General features: G+C 29.0%; 10 protein-coding genes across 10 annotated transcripts; 5 read left to right on the top strand and 5 right to left on the bottom strand. All coding sequences in view use genetic code 12, as the record gives it.

The window, feature by feature from the left end:
- Window positions 1-146: 146 nt before the first annotated feature.
- On the top strand, window positions 147-1490 carry NPL6 (Npl6p; the record flags this gene model as incomplete). The annotated part of the gene is made up of 1 exon (XM_051756384.1): window positions 147-1490. The coding sequence occupies one exon, from the start codon at window positions 147-149 to the stop codon at window positions 1488-1490; it is 1344 nt and encodes a 447-aa protein (XP_051615452.1).
- An 83-nt stretch (window positions 1491-1573) lies between these two features.
- Window positions 1574-3607, bottom strand: FGR15 (Fgr15p; the record flags this gene model as incomplete). Its single annotated transcript, XM_051756383.1, has 1 exon — window positions 1574-3607. One exon carries the CDS (start codon window positions 3605-3607, stop codon window positions 1574-1576), a length of 2034 nt encoding a protein of 677 aa, XP_051615451.1.
- A 1093-nt stretch (window positions 3608-4700) lies between these two features.
- Window positions 4701-9624, bottom strand: KGF55_001771 (TGL1; the record flags this gene model as incomplete). Its single annotated transcript, XM_051756382.1, has 4 exons — window positions 4701-7306; window positions 7360-7399; window positions 7515-7652; window positions 7939-9624. 4 exons carry the CDS (start codon window positions 9622-9624, stop codon window positions 4701-4703), a joined length of 4470 nt encoding a protein of 1489 aa, XP_051615450.1.
- A 1491-nt stretch (window positions 9625-11115) lies between these two features.
- KGF55_001770 (uncharacterized protein) lies at window positions 11116-11526 on the bottom strand (the record flags this gene model as incomplete). Its single annotated transcript, XM_051756381.1, has 1 exon — window positions 11116-11526. One exon carries the CDS (start codon window positions 11524-11526, stop codon window positions 11116-11118), a length of 411 nt encoding a protein of 136 aa, XP_051615449.1.
- Window positions 11527-11877: 351 nt separating this feature from the next.
- On the top strand, window positions 11878-13020 carry PDR17 (Pdr17p; the record flags this gene model as incomplete). Its single annotated transcript, XM_051756380.1, has 1 exon — window positions 11878-13020. The coding sequence occupies one exon, from the start codon at window positions 11878-11880 to the stop codon at window positions 13018-13020; it is 1143 nt and encodes a 380-aa protein (XP_051615448.1).
- A 115-nt stretch (window positions 13021-13135) lies between these two features.
- Window positions 13136-14059, top strand: SER2 (phosphoserine phosphatase; the record flags this gene model as incomplete). Its single annotated transcript, XM_051756379.1, has 1 exon — window positions 13136-14059. One exon carries the CDS (start codon window positions 13136-13138, stop codon window positions 14057-14059), a length of 924 nt encoding a protein of 307 aa, XP_051615447.1.
- Window positions 14060-14101: 42 nt separating this feature from the next.
- Window positions 14102-14971, bottom strand: KGF55_001767 (aminodeoxychorismate lyase; the record flags this gene model as incomplete). Its single annotated transcript, XM_051756378.1, has 1 exon — window positions 14102-14971. One exon carries the CDS (start codon window positions 14969-14971, stop codon window positions 14102-14104), a length of 870 nt encoding a protein of 289 aa, XP_051615446.1.
- A 200-nt stretch (window positions 14972-15171) lies between these two features.
- On the bottom strand, window positions 15172-16008 carry KGF55_001766 (uncharacterized protein; the record flags this gene model as incomplete). The annotated part of the gene is made up of 1 exon (XM_051756376.1): window positions 15172-16008. One exon carries the CDS (start codon window positions 16006-16008, stop codon window positions 15172-15174), a length of 837 nt encoding a protein of 278 aa, XP_051615445.1.
- Window positions 16009-16321: 313 nt separating this feature from the next.
- Window positions 16322-19300, top strand: KGF55_001765 (uncharacterized protein; the record flags this gene model as incomplete). The annotated part of the gene is made up of 1 exon (XM_051756375.1): window positions 16322-19300. The coding sequence occupies one exon, from the start codon at window positions 16322-16324 to the stop codon at window positions 19298-19300; it is 2979 nt and encodes a 992-aa protein (XP_051615444.1).
- A 270-nt stretch (window positions 19301-19570) lies between these two features.
- KGF55_001764 (polyubiquitin-binding protein) lies at window positions 19571-20683 on the top strand (the record flags this gene model as incomplete). The annotated part of the gene is made up of 1 exon (XM_051756374.1): window positions 19571-20683. The coding sequence occupies one exon, from the start codon at window positions 19571-19573 to the stop codon at window positions 20681-20683; it is 1113 nt and encodes a 370-aa protein (XP_051615443.1).
- Between the last annotated feature and the right edge of the window lie 81 nt (window positions 20684-20764).

The raw sequence follows: 20764 nt of genomic DNA, 5'->3' as shown, positions 1-20764 counted from the left end.
CAAATTTAAGACAAAATGTTTTTGCGTCATACTTTTCTTACATGATTATTCCAGACGCATTTTTTAAGTCAATCAGATCTGAAAAGTAAACAGATAATTAACCACTTAATCATTATTCAAACTCACAAACAAATAAATTAAACATAATGGCCAAAAGAAGAAAAGTCGTGAGAAGCAAAGACTCAGAAACCAAAGCTGATGAAGAAGAGATAGAATTTGTTGAAGAAGATACTAGTATCAATGATCCAGACGTTGAAGAAAATGATATAACGAATAAAGATGAAGAAGATGAATATGTAGATGATGATACAGAATTAAGTGAACCTCGAAGTAGAAAGAGAAAAGCATTAGTATTAAAAGATGATGAAGAAGACGAAGAAGAAGAGGAATTTATAGATGAAGAAGTTGAACCACCAGAAGATGAAGATGATGAAGAAGATGATGATGATGATGAAACTAATGTAGATGATGATGGAGAAAATGCAGAAGAAAAAAGAAAAAGAGGTAGAAGAAGAAAAGAAAAAAATTATGTATATAATGAAAATGATGTATTTGATGAAGATGGAAATCCTTTAAATACAGATAATGATGAAGTTAGAATACCAAATGAAGATCCAAAGGGAAAAGAAAAAATAGATGAATTAGGTTATTTAAAAGGTGATAGAGAATTTAGAATTAAAACTTTTAAAATATTAGGTCAAGGTGATAGATTATATATGATTTCAACAGTTCCTGCAAGAATAGTTGGATTTAGAGATTCTTATTTATTATTTAAAACTCATCGTACATTATTTAAAAGAGTTTGTGATAATAATCAAAAACAAGATTTAATTAATAGAGGTATTATACCAAATTCTTATAAAGGAAGAGCTGTAAATTTAGTTACTGCAAGATCAATTTTCAGAGAATTTGGTTCAAAAATGATTAAAGAAGGTAAAAAAGTTATTGATGATTTTTGGGAACAAAGAGCTATTGATAATGGTGATATACCTGGAGAATATGCTGATCCAGATGAAATTTATAAAAATAAATTATCAAATGTATTAGGTGAAGGAATAAATTCAACTAATTCTGGTATTGGATCTGGTGGTAATGCAACTCCTTCTGCTCCTGCACCAATTGTAAATTATAAAACTGATGAAACTTGGATGTATCAAATTGCTCAAAAGACATGTGAATATAATAATAAATTATTAGATTTAAGATTACAAGTTTCTCAAAATGGATTTAGAGATATTTTTACAAATATTGTACATTTTCCAACATTAACTCAACCTAAAAAAATGAAAATTAAAAAATTTAAAAAAGAAAATGAAAATAAAAATGATATATATTTAAAATATGATATAAATTATGAATCAAAAAATATAAAAAGACCAGTCACTGGTTTGGCTAGTATTTCTAAGGATATATTAAATGAAATTGATGATAATGAAATTAAAAAAGCTATAATTGATCAAATTAATTATGAAAAAGAAGCTGTGTTATAGATAAATTAATGCCCAACCTTTTACTATTGTATAATGAAAACGTTATTTTGTAGTTTCTTCTTCTCCAAATGTATAAATACATTTTAAATTTGCCTATTTGGATCATTAAATATAACTTCTTCATCACCTGATTCTAAATCACTTGTTTCTAAATATCCACCAAATGAATCACTACCTGTTCTTTCCATATGAGCTCTTAATTCAAAATCAACTTTAGTTTTTCTTCTACCAACATGAACAGTTATATCACCTTCTTCAACAACTTCTGCATGTTTTTTTGAATATGCAACTTCTGCTTTTGCTTCTTTACCAAATATTTCATGATTAACTCTTATATGTTTTGCTAAAGTATCATGACGAGTAAAAATTCTTGGTCCAACTCCTGGATTTTGTTTTACACATACATAACATTTAAATAATTTTTTCTTTTTTGAATGAACAGTTTCTTGATGACGAATTAATTCATATTTACGAGAAAATCTTCTTAAACATAATTTATGAGGAATTTCTGCTGAAGGTAATTGACATTCATGAACAACATCAGGATCATAATTTGAAGATTTTGCTGTAGATTTATCAGCTTGAGGTATTGGTTTTTTAATAATTTTATGATGTTGTAATTTAACATCTGGTCTAAAAGTTCTTTTTTGTTTATTTCTACCAGAAACAATATCAGCAATATATCTATCATGATCTGCAGTATCGGGATTTAATGAAAAAAATTTAGCAGTTCTTTCTTTTTCTTCAGCAGTTAAATCTAAATCATCAATAATTTTTTTAATTTTACGTTTTCTCATTCTAATTCTTGATCTTGGAAATGGTAAAGGTTGTTGAATTTTATTATATGAATAATTTTGATAATCATTTAAAAATTTTTGATAAATTTCATTAATATCTAAATTAATTAAATTTATAAAATGATAAATTGAAGGTTTCCATTGTAATAAATTATATAATTCCCAATAATTCAAATTAATCATTACTGTAGTTAAAAATCTTATAACTTTTGTTGAAATATCTAGGATTTTATAATTTGTACCAATTTGAATTAAAATATCAAAATTTCTTTCAATAATTAAATATAATTGAGATTTTAATGGATTTGAATAATTTACAAATTCTTCAATTATATCTAATAATTCTAAAAATTTTAAATGTAATTTTTCACCATATTTGGGATCATATTTTTCATCATATAAAATTTTTGCAAGTTTTTGAATATGACTTGCATATTCATTTGTATCTAAAGGTTGTGCCTTGATTAAGATGGGTATTTGTTCTTCTAAAGTTTTATTATCACCAATATTTTTAGCTATTGTGTTATTTTCTGCATACATTTTCGCTATATCACTCAAATCTTCAGATTTATCATTATTATCCTTATTAAAAGATTCTGATATATTATTAATATTTGTTGAATTTCGACGAGATGAATTAGGTGAAATTGATGGTGAAAAACCACCCATATCATGATCATTATCAATATCATCAAAAAAATCGGGAGAAGCTGTATCATCCCGTAAATCAACAATGGATTTAAGGTTTTCACTATTATCTTGATTTTTTTCCATTTTATTTTCATTTTGAGGAGTTGATGAATTTAAATTTGGATTTTTTTCTAAATTATTTGGATTGGGGGTTGATTCCTTTGTTGATGAATCCTTTGAAATTGATCTAATAGGTTTTGGTCTTCTCCGTATTGGTGATTTTGGAAAAAGGAGTTTAGTATCAATTTTTTGTTTTTTCAATATATTATGAGGATCAGCAGGTATTTGAGTGATTATTTTAGGTGGTGGTATTATAGGACGAGCTTTTGGTTTAGGTGAAGAATCTTGAAGTTTTGATTGTCCAAATTGTTTATTTAATGGAGTTGATTTGTTTGATTTTGAAGTAGAATTATTAGTTGTACTTGTACTTGTAGTTGTAGTTGTAGTTGTAGTATTACTTGAATCTTCATTATTTGAGTTTGATTGATTTATAAAAGTTTTCATTGGAGGTGGAGGAACAACCATTTGTTTATCACCAAAACCATTTCTTTTAATTATAATAACATCTTGAACTCTATTTTTAACTACTGCTGGTTTTGGTGGAAGATCATTAACTTCAACTTTTTGCATTTCCTTCGAATCAAATTTATGAAACAATTTTTACAAAAATATTATGATATGATTAAATGAATAATGTTAAATTTAATTATATAATGATGTTAAACAACATATAAAGTTGTAAAGATTTATGATATAATCAATTTATTGATTGATGTGTGGATGGTTGTGGTATGATGTATGTATATATTTTATATTAAATATAATTTTTTTTGCAACTTTTCGAATTAAATATTAAGTACTTAGATCCTTATACTGTAATAATAAAATTGATGACGATTAATTTTTAAAGTCGCGATAATTAAAATATTACTTAAAATTGAAATTAAAAAATATAATCTTAACTAATGAAAGGAATGTTAAAATTATACAATCAAATACTATACCTGTTTTATATTCTTAAGATAGAATAAGATGAATGAGTGGTACTATTACTGATTTGATGATTATGAACTTGAGGATGGTTATATTGTTGTTGTTAATATAGCTACTAGGTGCCACTACTATGAAATTAATTTTGGTTGTAAAATTTAAATTTTTCTATTTTTGTCTCACTTTCTATTGTTTTTTGGTTGTAAAAATTGTCAATTCAACTACTTATTATTTCAGATCACAATTGATTAAGTTTAAAAATCTACTGGGCTTAATTTGAAGTCGATGTTAGTTGAGTATGAAAATAAAATAATTGGAAATATAAATGGAAAAGAAACAATATTTATAGAATAGTCTAATCTAATATATATATTTATATATATAAATTTGTAAAGTACACTATAATACTTTATATAAATTTGTAAAAGAGTTATATCAATTTACACGACTCTCGTTTAAGTTGTAATACTGTATATAAAGCATATAATTATTAATTACACAAAATAGCGATTTTAAATAATTAAAAAACATACTAACGTAACTTCAATTTGCAATCGTTCATTAGAGACTATATATAAATTTTGATAATTAGTTATAAATGAATGAATAAAGGTTAATTTTCATGAAATTAGACCTAGTATCAAAGGTTTTCAAAATTATTATCACACTATAATCGAATGGTTAAAGCTTCTGAAACATATGAAGTTATTCCAATAATTAAAATACTATAGAACTATTCATCTAAACTAGATTCACTTAATGATTCATTTTTTGATTCAGTATCTTCAAAAACTGGTATATTAATAGGTTTTAATATTCGAGATGGTTGTTTAGTAGGATTTGATTCTTGATTTGATGAATTAGGACCCATATGAATTGAAAAAGGTTTTAAATTATTTTCATTATTTTCATTATTTTTTGAATTTATAATAGTTGGTTTATTAGAATCTTGTGATTTAATTTCATCTGAACTTAAATTCATTACAATCGAATTTTTATTTGATTTTCCTCTTGAATAAATAGGAATTTCATTTATTTGATCATTACTATTATTATTATTATCTTTACTTTGTTGTTTATCTTCAACTTGTGGTGATATTGATTTGTTTGGTTTACTTTTGCCAGTCAGATCATCGTGTTCGATTTGTTTACTTTTTTCAGTGTCATTTTGAGGTGACAAAGGAAAGGAAGATGAAGATGATCCTTCTATTGGATGTTGTTGTTGCTGATTTTGCTGTTGTAGTTGAGGCTGTTGTTGTTTCAATTGTTGTGGTTGCTCTACCAACGAATCTGAAGATGATTTTTTACTTTTAGATTCTGATGATTTACCTAAATTTCTTTTTCTAACTAAAGTTAAACTCATTTTTTGAATTTCACTTAATGGAATTTCACCAGGTTGTAATGCATTTGAAGAAGAATTTGTTTGATTTTTATTAACTATTGGAAATTTAATTTCATCAATAATTTCACAATGTTCTTTAGCATAATTTACTGCTTCTTTATTTTCTTTACCTGTTATACCATGTTTTCTTCTAATATGTCTAGCTAACGAATCATGACGAGGATAACTTTGAATTTTATGACCTTGTGTTTGACAATATATACATTTATAAATTTTTTTCTTAGTTGCATGAACAAATTCTTGATGTCTTAATAATTCATTTTTACCATAAAATATTTTAAAACATTTTGAATTTGTTGTTGGATCTTGTAAATGACATTGATGAATTATTCCTGTTCTTGGTATTCTTTTACCTCGTTCAGTAATTAAGAAATCTGGATTGCTTTCATCAATTCGTAAATTTTGTAAAGATTGATCAGTACCATCTTCCTCTAATAAAAAATCTGGAACTTTACCACCATTGTTGATAAAATGTTCTGCTGGTATTTGTTTACTAGTTATTTGAGCGTTGTTATCGTAGCTTTCACTACCTTTTAATATTGGTCTCTTGGCTGTTGACTTATTTTGTTTAGCCTGCGTTTCAGTTTTGTTTTTTTCGTTAGAATTAGTAGTATTTAATAAAGATGAACCTCGTTTCTTGGAAATTTGTGAAGTTGATGATTTTCTTTGACTTCCAGATCCTGAAATTAATTTTGAGTTAGCATTTAAGTTGTTTTTAGACTGAGTTTCAATCGTTGAAGTTGATGTTTTTCTACTAGGTCGGTTGACTTTAACAAATTCTTCATCATCTTCAGCATCAAATATTTCATCTTCTGTTTGATCGATCTCCGAATTAACCATTCCATGTACTTTAGAATCATCTTCAACATCTTCATCATCCAATGATTCTGAATTACTCATTGTCCCACTAAGATCGTTATCATCAGTTTCTTCACCAAAGTCGAGAATGCTTGGTGTATTCAGTTCTCTCAAATCAATATTTTCCGGCTCTAAGCTTGATGCTGTTGTTGAAGCTTTTCTTTTTCTACCTCTTTTACGTTTTACTCGTGGCTCATCATCATTATTTTCATCAAGATATATCTTCTTCAATTTTCTTCCTCTTTTTTTCCCATTCAATATAGGAGATTTTTTCAATCTTAAATCAATATATGGTTTTATATTTACATTCTCCCATTTATTATCTTCTGCCCTTGAATTAAAAGAATGGTAACTATAATTATAAAATGGGTATGGGAAAGGATATTGTAATCCTTGTAACATATCATCATTTAAATAATTTTCAGGTGGTTTTATAATTTTTCCAAATAAAGTTTCAATAATATCAAATCCAATTAATTTTAAAAAATTTGAAAATTGATCTTTTTTTAAATGAGTTAAATGAACTATTTCCCAATAATGTAATTGATATATTAATTCAACAAGATATTTTGTTACTTTTGAACTTAACGATAAATTAAAATAAGTAGTTGAAAACTTCATGATTAATTCGAAATTATCAATCACTATTCGTGATAAATAAGAATTTGGATAATTCATTAATGATGCTTGAGATGGTTTGGGAATATTTTGTTTTTGTTTACGTGACAAATCTTTTTTGGGTTTTGATAATGATTCTGGTACAAAATTTTCATCTTCAACGATGGGAAGGTATGAAATTATATCAACCAAAGACTGCTCGATATTCATTCTAACATGATCATCAATCTGCTTCTCTTCAACTAATAAATATAATAATTCTTGTAAACTTGCTGAATAATCAACCATGTCATCGTCATATGTTTCTTTAATTGTAAATTCTGCTTCATGAGGTTGTAATCTTGACAAATCATTCAATATAGGATCCCTTTGGTCTGATTCTGTGCTTGTTTGGCTGACACCAATCGGTTTTTCATTATTGATTGATCTTGGTATTTTAGACTTGACTTTACTTAACAATTCTAATAGCGGTTAGTATCCATGACATGAGATAGTAAAAGTTTAATCAACATACTACTTGGATGGAATTCATTTACCTCAAATGTATCATGATTCTAATTCATTTTTGTTAGTACCCATGATCTTTTGAATATGTTATCAATTAAATTCCCGACAACATTGTGATACTTGAAAATTTACGTACGCATGAGTGCCCAGTGATAGGCATACCTGTATTAGTTTGGATGTATCTTTTCTCCCAAACTCACAATGTTGTAGACCTCTATTCGTGAAAAACTTGAATTTAAAAAAATCTGGATCTTTTTCTGTAACTGTTCTTTCTTGAGACTCAAAATTCAGATCGTACGTCTAGTGATAAGCCCTCGAATACTAATGATGAAGGTAATAAGATTGTGATTGTTTTATTGACTGAATAGTTCTTGAGCCACCAAAGTGAATTAATAATGTACAATTTAAATGTTTTATTTTATATCTATTACTCAATTTGCAACACTACTTAATTACACGACTTTTAAGTTTAGGCTAAATAGTATTTTTTGCAGCTAAACGATTTAAAGAGTAAGAGTATAAGATATTACAATACAATTATGTTTTGATCTTGAATTTTGTTTCTATTTGCATTAAAACTCTAAACAAACACTGAGCTTGATCCACCAAAAGATTGATGTCCGTCTACAAATGTTGAGGAATTAGACCTTGTTTGTAATACATCATCATTTTTACCATTCAAACTTTCCTTTCTTATCCCGCTATTGTTATTTATTTGTTTTAGGTATGATTCAGAAGAGACAGGTTTTATCATCTTTCCGTCCACAACTACAGAAGTCTCACCGACTTCTCTGAAGTTATCAATATCAATAGAATTATCAATCATATCCTCAATGAATTTACTATCTGCATTTTGTCGGAATAATTTCAGATTAACTTCGTTCAAATCTTCCCCCAAGTATTTCAAAACTTGTTTAAAAACGACCTCATATACGTCAAATCCCCATAAGTTGTCCAAATGTTCATGATCAACTACTGCAAATGATGTAGTTGTTTTTGAAGGTAATTGATTTTTCATTACATCAATATCCACTAAGGAATCAGTTGTTCCATAAATTAAATGTATAGGAATATCAATATTTTTTAAAGGATAACTTATTGGATTTAAACCAGACAGTGTTACATCATGATACATTTGAAAATTTTTAGCTCTCATTACTTGAAACCAATGAACTACACATTTGACACTTGTTGTTGAGTATAAATGAGCATAACTACCTAATTTTTGTAATTTTGAAATATTATAAGCTTTCCAATTGAATAACATATAGTTGGATATATCAATCATTTTATCAAATAATGGAGGGTACATGATCTTTTGCCAAAATATACAAGATGGCATTAAAACTTTTCTACTGAACAACAAATATATAATATTGGGTGATGATTTTAACAATATATCTAAAAATTTTGAATATAATCCATGTGGAGTTGTTGCAGGTGATATTGCAATTAATTGATCTATTTTAGAATTTAATTCTGTATTTATTGAAACACTCGCAAACGCTTGTGCACTTCCTTGACTAAAACCAATATAAGTTAACTTTTCTTTGTTGGTTGCATTTAATATATAATCTATAGTATTTGGTATATCAAAAATAGCAAACTCGTCTAATGAAAAATTCCAATACTTGGTGGAGTTTAAATTGTAAAATAAATGTTTCTGACTATATTTATTACCTCTATTATTCCCCAACCAAACATCGTAACCCAAATCATACAATATGAAAGGTAAATTTTGGTATTTCTCAATCATGGTAACCCATATTTCACTGCACATTAATAGTCCATGATGTAAATAAATAACTTTACCATTTGGGACTCTCGAGCTCGATGGATTTGAGGATTTGATACGGTGTATTGTTAATAAGTAATCATCTTTTGTGGTAACTATTCTACTTTCAACATCATATCCAAATAATTTAACCATGTCTTGAATTTTGTCAGCATTCAACATCTCAATCATACTTTCATAATTTTTCTTGCTTATTGAACCTTTGGATAAGTCTTTTGCTTTGAGGTATTGATATTTGAAATTTTCTTTTTCGATTACATTGCTTTCATCCTTTACTTGTGGACCAATTATCAAATCTATTGGATTCGGAGTAAATCTGAATATTTGTTTAGTTATAAAGGTGAATAATTTAATTATTGGTATTGGTAATAAATTCGTTATAACTGATACTATAAATTCAAACCATGCTAAAGTGAAAGACACTATTATCACAGGCCAGTCGGATAGACTCAACCTTCCTATAAATGGTATTGGCATTTGATCTGGTATTTGGTCTTGATGAGGTTAAATCATGAGTAAAGTGTTAAAAAGAATCTCAAAAAATATAATTATTTACCGTAACACCTTATTTTTGTGGTCCAAATATTTGCTTGCCATTTTATTTCCTTTTTTGTTTAATTACCATGAATAAACTAAATATAGACGACGATTAAAAAAAACTCATTTAAAAGAACAAGAACTTAAATCTCAGGTGTATGTGTTTAAAAGAAAAAGATAAGTTATCACCTGAAATGAGGTCAAAATCAAAATTGAGTAGGATGTAAAATATTTGATTTTAAGAATTTCGCTGCAAAACTTTACCAAGTACTTATAACAATTTGTATTTGAGTACAAAACAAATTTCAAATTTTCTCCATCCTTACCTACATAATATTTATTGCACCTCCGTACCTCATTTTTTTTTTTATTCGAGCATGGATTTTAAATTGATTCTACTTGCAATCCAACACAGACTACAAACTTCCAGTCTTGAGTTGAAATACCTCTAACTCACCTTTTTTGTGGACTAAAGGACGAATAGTTGATCTATACATATCAGCAAGCACTTAATAATTAATGTTTCATGTGAACGCGTATTGTAGTGTGCCAACCAATCGATTTAAAACCAGTTGAAGAATTATAGCACACGATAATAAATGTTGGGACACAACTCCTTCCTTTATAAGTTAGTTTCATATGAGGTTTTGATCTTTTAAACACAAGTTTCATTTAGGAGATTAACAACCACCATATGCTTAATATCTTTTGCTGGCTGATCGCTCTTGATTTATACAGCATAATATGTACTTCGTTCGTAGATTGACAATTTAATGAGTGAAATTCAAATCGAGGGGTGATATTTAGAAAGAGTTTGACTTAGGGACAAAAAAGGAGATATACATCCTTGCTTTTTCGAAGTAAAGAATTAGTAATGGGACATTTCTATTAATTGTATAATCGGTTAAGCACAGAGACAAATTAAATGTATGACAAGCGTACTTCAAAATAGTCTTTTTGATACTATTATGATACTATCCATGTTACTACTATTTATGGTCTGCTTAAAAAAAACCAATCAAAGATTGTCGTGGTGGTGCGGGATAACATGAGGTAGGCAATAGATACTGCATTTTAATAATCAACTCATTCAATGTCAATACTAGTCAAACACAAAGTTTTAACTTTGTCTATAGTAGAAAGGTTTGTTGTGATGAAGAACATTTATGCAAGTCAATAGCAGATTAACACATGACAATCAAGTATGATACGTGACTAATGCTACTCATGAAATAGTCTTGAAAAAATAAAACATATCCATAGTTGCCAACTTGTGAGCAGGGGACAACGATCTAAGTAGACCTGGGAAGAATGTTAATACAAGCTTGATTGAACATTGAAATTTTCATTCAGACTCTCAAAAATCTAAATCATTACTTTTCTTCTGGAACATTTTAATCTGCGTAAAAGTCCATTTCGTTAATGACCAGGTTACTCGCTAATCCAATATATAGTCACAAGTAGACTATCAACTTTTTTATGATGATTCTCATTATTAATGTCAGGTTCTTGCTCAGAATTCGTACCTTGCTCTTCTCCTTTTTCAACATTTGGGTCGTTCAAATTAATCAGCACAGTAAAACATCCATCCTTTGAGGAGTCCCAATTGGCGGTAAAACCAGTATTAATATTTAAATCTGCTGTGTCTTTGTTTCCAGATATATTTGTGTATTGTATTATAAGTTTATACTTTGAAGTCAAATTGCCTAAATTTTCTGATAATTTTGTAATCAATTCATTTGGTGACTTGGTATCTATATTCGATATAATATCTAAAATCTTTTGCTCGGTGAATGGAGGTTTTTTATTGTTGGATCTATTTGTAACTGATACTTTAGTCATTGTGTACGATAGTATTTGTCTATACTTAACTTCAAATAGCTTTGACTATAGAGCTAAGTGCATCAATAAAAGTGGAAAATAATTTTGGAAGAGAATTGCTACCAAATTTAGACAGCTCGTAAATTTATTTATTACGATTATTATCGAGACTGCATTTTGGCGCTGATATTAATTTTTAGTGCTGTTATTATTCCCGATCATAGTAGCCGAATTTATTTTAAACGCGACTTAATTTAATTTTATAATTTTCAAATTACCACTGATGGACTCAACATCTTCTTCATTTATTTCTCCAAGATCACGTTCAAGCTAGATCTCTACCGTTTGTTGATTACTTTATAAAAATTAACAATGTTTTTTCTCAACAAAAAGAATGAAGAAATTGATGCCTCCACTCAAAATCTGGAATCTGACATATCAATACCTTCGAAGTCAACGTCAATTACAACCTTATCAAGTCAAACAGAAGATAAAGTCAAAACGAATTTAAAGAGGACCACAGAATCTCATCTACCTCCAGAATATCCTATCAAACCAGTGAGGAGAAGGAAATTTAATTTAACTAAAGAACAACTGAACAAATATAATGACATTCTTAAACATTTTGAAAGTTTTATTGAAAAAGATATACCTATAAATGAAAGTGTGAATGCTGAGAAGCATCCTATAACCAATCAAGAAAAGGCATGGCTAACAAAAGAGTGCTTTTTAAGATTTTTAAGAGCATCAAATTGGGATCTAAACGCAACTATAAAAAGAATGGAAGAAACAATAATATGGAGAAGAAGTTTTGGTTTAGTGTCGATTCCAAATGTAATAGACTCAGCAGATTTGATAACTTCGGACACCGTGAGTCATGAAAATTCATCAGGAAAACAACTAGTCTATGGGTATGATTCATTAGAAAGTAGACCAATATTGATTTTAAGAAATGGATATCAAAATACTAAATCAGGTCTAGGACAAGTGAAACACTTAGTATATATGTTGGAGTCAGTGATAAAATTCATGCCACCAGGTCAAGATCAAATTGCATTACTCATAGATTTTGGAGCAGCTCCAAAAGAATTAAACTTATCAGCTTCATTTCCATCATTGTCAATTACTAAACAATCTTTACATATTTTGCAAAAATCATACCCCGAAATATTAGGCGTAGGGCTATTTCATAACTTACCTTGGATAGCCAATGCATTTATGAAAATTTCAAGACCATTTGTTGATCCATATACAATGTCTAAGACCCATTTTGACCTGTTTCAGAACTTTGTCCCTAAAGAACAATTGTTTGCAGAATATGAGGGTGATGTTGAGTTCAAATATGACCACGAACTTTACTGGCCGAAAATGAATGAAATTGCAGACAAAAAATATAAGGTATATATGGAAAATTTTGAAAAGTTAGGTGGAACAATTGGATTAAGTGAATATGATTTAAGGCTAGACGAAACATATTTAAACGGACTTCTAGCTAGAGAAGAAGTAGAGTTATAGACATAGAATAATTTAAATAATAGAACTTGAGCTTGAAGTAGTTTATCGCGCGTAATTCGAAATTTTTCAAAACCTGATTTCTTTTTATGGTTCCAATTGAGTCATCTTCAAAGTCATGTCAGATGAGACTAAGTGTGTGATAACACTTATTGGCCACGACGATGAAATACCAGAGGATGTGTCAATACGAGTTCGAGAATTTTTGAGAGAAATCTCGAGTACGAATTGGTCCACGAAACAGTTGAGCTCAAGATGTTACGAATTCACATTCAATATAAAATCAGCGGAGTATGGAAATATTTTACAAAAAGTCAAATCAGAATGTCTAAATCAAACTTATGATCTAATTTTGCAAAAACTCATAGATCAGAAAGGTAAAAAATTATTTGTATTCGACATGGATTCAACTTTAATTTACCAAGAAGTTATAGAATTAATTGCAAGTTATGCCAACATAGAGGACAAAGTAGCAGAAATTACAGAAAGAGCAATGAATGGAGAATTGGATTTTAATGAAAGTTTGAGAGAAAGGGTTTTGTTATTGAAGGGAATTAACTCTACTAATATATGGAAAGAATTGGAACAGAAGATAGAAATAACGAATGGTGTGAAACCATTGACTAAAGCTTTGAAAAAACTTGGTTGTTATTTAGCTGTTTGTTCTGGAGGATTTATACCATTAGCTGAACACATTAAAAATGAATTGGGATTAGATTACGCTTATGCTAACACTTTAGGTGTAGATGAGGAAAACATTTTAAATGGTGAAACAATTGGAGAAATAGTGAATGGTGACAAAAAAGCTGAGCTATTATTGGAAATTGCAGCCAAGCATGGAATAGACCCAAAACAGGCAGTAGCAATAGGTGATGGAGCAAATGATTTGAAAATGATGTCAGTAGCTGGATTTGGTATAGCATGGAATGCAAAACCGAAAGTTCAATTAGAAGCTCCTTCTTGCTTGAACACAAAATCTTTGCTAGATGTTTTGTATATAATGGGGTATACCCAATCTGAGATAGAGGATTTAATTATATGAATAGAGCGTCGTTATAATTTGTCTAAACTTTATTGTTTTAAATTATCCAACTACTTTTCCCTTAACTACGCCGATTATTCCATTGAATAATAACAATTCTGTACCTAAATTGATTTGATCCAAAGTGATAGTATCTTCTTCAATATAGTTCTTTCTCAATAAAAAATGTCTTGTCACACCACATAAACATCCAGAACTTAGTAATGGAGTAACCCATTTCCCATCATAACTTCTTTTAATAGCAACATTTGTAATTGAGCCTTCCATTAACTGAGATTGGGAATTGAAAAGTAACACTTCTTCTTTTCCTGGTTTGTTTCCTGGTAAAATTAATCTTGCTTGATTATATACGTCTCTTTTTGTAGTTTTGAAAGAAGTGAATGGGGAAATTAAAGACAATTCTTTGTTTTTATAAATATCCCAATCATTTTCCAGATCTAATTGATCGAAATATAAATCAAATTCTGACACTTGAGGAAACAAGCCGAATAATAAGTTAGTAGTGTTTGGTGTTTCATAAATTTCAATTTTCACTGAACCATCGAGTTTGACTAGAACTCTAATTTTGTAAGGGATAAACATCAATTTTTCCAGTTTTTTCAAACTCAAAACCAACTGCAGTAGAAAGAAATCTTCAGTTATTTCAAAAGTCATTTTCTTACCAAGTAAATGATTGAAAAATTGTAATGTAAAATTCAATCTGTCCACATGCTCCTTCAAAAGAAAAAAATTCAAATTTGTTATATCTTCATATTCTATAGGGGGGCTCTCAGTTAAATTTGGATCATATCTAATTGTTGATAATATTTCAAAATCATCTTGTGGAAAATCTTTGGTGGGGAAATTTTTATCAAAATAATCATTATGTAAAGAAATTATGTCGTCATTCGTTGAAGCTGAGTCTAAAGTCATATTGTCGTTGAATTTTCATAAGTCAACTTTAAGTTGTCGTCATTGCTTCTTGATTTTTGGTGATATTGTTATTACAACTGATAAAGATGGACGTGTTTCAGATATTTTTTTTAGTGAGAGTTAGGGATAAGCAAATAATTTTGTTGTCGTCATTAGATATTACCATCGTTAATTATAACCTATATAATGAAATGAATCAACTAGTATGGCCTAAACCTTTTCTTTTCTTTCATTAATTTCACCTTCTCTTGATCAGCTCTAAATTTACTCAATAAATCGTTCATTTCCTCCTTCTTTTTTTGTCGTAATTGAAATCTATAAAAATCTTGTTTCTCTTTACTTTTCATTTTCTTTTGAGCTTTTTCATTTTCAACAGTATTGGCAATTTTTTGTTTACCCAATATACCTGCTTTAGTTTTTCTATGAGATCCCACAACTAGCGTAAACCCATCTTCATCGACTAACTTAGCATTGTTTTGTATACTATCAATATTATCCTTTTCAGCTTTATCAAACTCTATTAGCGACTTAGATACTTGTTCTGTCAATGTTTCTTTGTTATTTATTTCATTCTGGTATTGCTTGAGATAAAAGTTTGATGTAATTTCCCTTATGGGCCAAGTTGTTTCTGTAAAGTTTGATGATATTTTTTTCAATGAATTGAAAGCCAATTGAAATGATGATTTGTCAATAAACGTGAGTATAGCACAATTCTTGGGTAGTTTACTTGCAACTGGATCAACATTACTTACATCTAACTCGGATGTTAATTTACTTAAATCAAGCCAAGCATCTTCTGTACTGTTTGTGATGTACGACTGAGTAAATGATTCAATTGTTGAACCTAATGCTACAGTTTGGAAATACTTTTTTATTGTTTGTAAATCACTTAGTATTGGTAAATTATATATGAACAAGGATCTACTATCTGATGAGTTGTGTTTCGAATCATGTTTTTTAAAATATAAATATTGTATTGAATTTGTATTAGGTAATTTGACAGGTAGTATATGAAAACCTTTAATTTCAGATCTCATCGCTTTTGTTAAAACTTATATATTGATTATCTGATGATATGATAGTAAATATTGATTGAGGTAGGATGATAACCTAAGTTGTATGAGTAGTGTAAATTTGGTCATTTTAACGCACATAATTTTCTATTATGAAAATTTTTGAATGCATCTTTCTCGTAATTTTCATTATTATGATTCTATTTAACTAATAATATAATATAATTAATAGTGTATGCTATTAATATTAAGTAATAGTACAAGAGTATTTTATTAGTATCACTAAAATATATTTTTAGCAGCCAAATATCAATCCATATCATAAACTAACCATCAGATGGATAAAAACTCATTATTAGAGGCATTGAGTGGAACACTAGATTCCAATAGACAGCTACGAAAATCTAGTGAACAATCATTAAATGTTTATGAACAACAATCAGGTTTTACAAATTATTTATTAGATTTAATTATTGATGATAATATTCAACTAGGTATAAAGATTGCAGCAGCAATATTTTTTAAAAACAGAATAATAAATTATTGGGTCATATCAGATGATACAAAGCTGTCGACTTCATATTTTATATTAGAGGATGAAAAAGCTGCAATTAAAGATAATTTAATTAAAACCTTGATGAAAACCTATAAGATAAAACAGATTAAATTTTCGTTAGCTACTGCATTAAATAATATACTTAGTCATGATAAATGGGATGAAATGATTCCATTGATATATAAGTTAATAACATCTCAAGAGAAGGACAAAATATTTACAGGATTGATATGTTTGTATGAATATGTTAAGAATTATAGATGGGATGGAATAGAACTGATTACAAATCCCGTAATGGAAGATATTACAAAATCATTATTCCCATTGGTTGAACAATTGGCACAAAATCTAGTTGAAAGTAATAATGATCAAACAAATGATGAAATGTTATATTTGATTGTAAAAATTTTCAAAAACGCGACTTTTTCAAGTTTACCAACTTATTTCTTGGATGTTAATAAATTAGGATTATGGTGTCAACTACATATTTTGATCATAAATAAAGAGTTGCCAAAAGAAATTTTAGAGGAGGAGATAATTGAACAAAGGAATCTACATTTCAGAATTAAAACCGTCAAATGGTGTTTCGCAAATTTAAACAGATTATTAAATAGACATGGTGGAGGTTACTTAACCAAAGATCATAGTGAATTCACCTCGAATTTTTTAACAAACTTTGTACCGGAAATACTTAACGCATATTGGAAAATAATAGAAAAATGGTCTGCTCAAAAAATTTGGTTAAGTGAATCTTCATTGTATTACATGATATCATTTTTAGATAACGTCATTGAAACACCATGCTGGCCATTGGTAAATGACAAATTAGATGCTATCATTAGACATTTGATTTTACCCTCATTACAAGCAAATGATGCTAGTGTTGAACTATATGAAGATGACCCGTTAGAATATATCAGAAGGTATTTTGATGTTAACCGTGAACAGAAAACAAGTGACGTTGCTTCCATCAATTTTATTCATAGGCTAGCAAACAAAAAATTCGATGAAACAATTAATTTAATTTTTAATATAATAAATGAGATTTTTGCTCAAAGAATGAATGATCAAAGTAATACATCAATAGCTATGCAAACCGAGGGAGCGTTGCGAGTACTATCCACGATATCGAGTGAATTGGACAAGGACACCTCACCAGTTCGTGGTCAAATTGATAAAGTACTCGATACCTACCTAGGTCCAGAGTTGAAAAACTCAAGCAAGACCCCTTGGCTAACAGCAAGAACTTGTGATGCAATTGCGATGTTTCATAGTCATACGTACAAAGATACTAAAGTCTTGCAAAATATATTTCAAGGTGTTATTTCGTGCTTTCAAAATGAGGCTCAATTTCCAATACAATTAACAGCAGCTGATGCACTAGCCACTTTGATTCAAGAAGATTTGGTCGCACAACATGTGGCAGAACAAGCCCCTCAATTGATGGAAAATTTGTTGGAAAAATCAAAAAAGTATGAAAGTGACATTTTAACAAATGTGATGGACACATTTGTAGAAAGGTTTGCTAAAAACCTTGAGCCATATGCTGTAGAATTAGGTGCGAAATTATCAGAACAGTTTTTAAGATTGTGTAATGAAATTTTAGAGCAGAGCTCAAATGGGCACGTTGATACCGATAAAGAATATCAAGCAAACGGGTTACTAAGCACATTAACAACATTAGTTATATCAATGTCAAATGCATCTAAAGTCGGAGAAAGTTTAGAAAGAGTTTTACAAGAAGTCATTGTTTTCGTACTAGAAAATGCAATGGTCATGTTTTTACCAGATATTGTTGAAATCATGGAATCTTTATTGTATTTAAGGCAACAAGTTTCAGATGTAATGTGGTCAATCTTTCAAAGTGTGATTGATGCATTTGACACTTACGCTTATGAATATTTTGATTCATTTCAACCATTTTTTACAGCCATTATAAACAAAGGATTTTCCAATCCTCAAATATCAATGAGTCATTCTTATGTACAATCATTGCTAAAAATTTGTTTTGGAGTACTAAAACAGACAGATATGGAACCAATTTTTGCGCATTCAGCTTTTGAGGATATCGAATTGACCATATTAGCAATGAATTCACGTTTTATTGAATATCTACCAAAAGTTTTAGCAGAAATATTTGAAATATACAAGTCATTAGACGAGCAAGACTTATTTGATGGGTACATGTTGCATAGATTATCATTATTAAGGATATTATATGCTTCAATATATATTGATCCTATAACTTCGTTGTCATTCATTTCATCACAAGATTTTATTATCGAGTATTATAAATTGTGGATAAAGTATAGTGACGACTTTCAAAGTGTCTACGGTTGTAAATTGCAATTATTATGTGCTATTTCCATAATCGGGAGTAACGCGATCAAAAACATCCCAGAAGATTTGGTTGGTGAGACAGTAGATTTATTAATTGGAAACTTAGTTGCATTACCAGGAGCTATCAAGGCCAAAAATGCTATTTTATTGAATGAAACTAGTCAAAAACAAGTCAGAAATGAAGAAAATGAGGATATAAACCAAGCAGTTGAGGATGAATACGAGTTGGATGAAGCAGAAATGGAGGCATTGAAAGAAACACCAATTGATAAAATCAATGGATTTGAGGAATTTGTAAAAGTATTTTTATCTATACAACAAAATGATCAACAAAAATATCAAGTCTTATTTAGTGACTTGGATGACAACAGGAAGGAAATCATTCAAGAGCTTATCAGAGTAACTCAACAATCAAAGTGAGCTGCTCTAGTAATTTATAAATTTATGTAGATTTAATTTGAAAACTATAGTAGCATTTGTGTATATTATTTTGCATTTAATATTATGTAATACTGCGTATAAATTGATTAAAGTGTGATTAAATTATAAAAGGAAAGGCGATTTGAAACATGGAGCTTTTTTATCTTTAAATCATATTGAAATTAGCATTATCCATCCGATCATAAGTTATAGAATCAGCCAACAGCGTCAGTAGCTCACCATCTCCTTTCAGCAAACTTTTCCAGCACCATGTTTTCCAATTTTGGTTCGTCAGTATTTGGTGGCGGTATGCCAGGTTTTGGAATGCCCATGAACAATAAATTCGAAGAATACTTTCGAGTGTATCCAATATCAATGATGCCTGACTTGATTAGAAAAGATGATGCAAATTATGGAGGCAAGATCTTTTTACCTCCATCTTCATTAAATAAATTGACAATGTTACATATACGATATCCTATGTTATTTGAAATCAAAAATGAATTGAAAGGTTTAGTCAGTCATAGTGGGGTTTTGGAGTTCACAAGTGAGGAAGGAAGATGTTATATACCACAATGGATGATGAATACTTTAAAACTACAACCTGGGAATTTAATTCAAATAAGTAATTGTGATTTAAATTTGGGAAAATTTGTCAAAATTGAACCTCAAAGTGTTGATTTCTTAGATATTAGTGATCCAAAAGCAGTATTGGAAAACGTTTTGAGAAAATTTTCTACATTGACTGTGAATGATATAATTGAAATTAATTATAATGACTCAATTTATGGTATTAAAATATTGGAGGTAAAACCAGAAAGTAATAATCACGGTATATGTGTGGTTGAGACTGACTTGGAGACCGATTTTGCTCCACCGGTTGGGTATGTAGAACCAGAATATAAACCAAAATCCGTCACTCCATCCACAGGATCATTGACTCCAATAGACCCATCAAGTGTAAATAGAGGTGCAGGTGCAGCAACGATGGCAAAATCGATTAATTATGCAAATTTGGTCAATGATGCAAACAAAGAAAATAAGTTTGCTGGATCAGGTCAAAAACTATCTGGTAAAAAGATAGAGCCTAACAGTAGCAAATCAGGTAATCAAACAGTGAAAATAGAAGATCTAGACATAAATGCACCAGCTGTACCGTTAAATTTACCCGAGAATCAGTTATTTTTTGGGTTTCCAGTAATATTACCAACTCAAGAAGAAATCAACGAGGAAAAAGAAGAAGCTAAGAAGAAACAACAACAATCGTCATTCAATGGTTCTGGTCAATCATTAAGACAAAGTAAAAAAAGAAAAGACAAAAATTTAAATCATCCACCTTTGAAAAATCATGAACGAAGTCCAGACGTGATTGAAATTGATTGATCATGAAAACAATTACAGCATTAAATACAACATTAATGAAGGTTTCATTTATTCTAATCTATTATAATAACGTATGATAAT

This window comes from Candida pseudojiufengensis (assembly GCF_024610245.1).
Source record: "Candida pseudojiufengensis strain CBS 10847 chromosome Unknown scaffold8, whole genome shotgun sequence".
Classification (NCBI taxonomy): domain Eukaryota; kingdom Fungi; phylum Ascomycota; class Pichiomycetes; order Serinales; family Debaryomycetaceae; genus Lodderomyces; species Lodderomyces pseudojiufengensis.
Note: the sequence above shows the minus strand (reverse complement) of the source record. Positions and strands in the feature narration are given on the sequence as shown.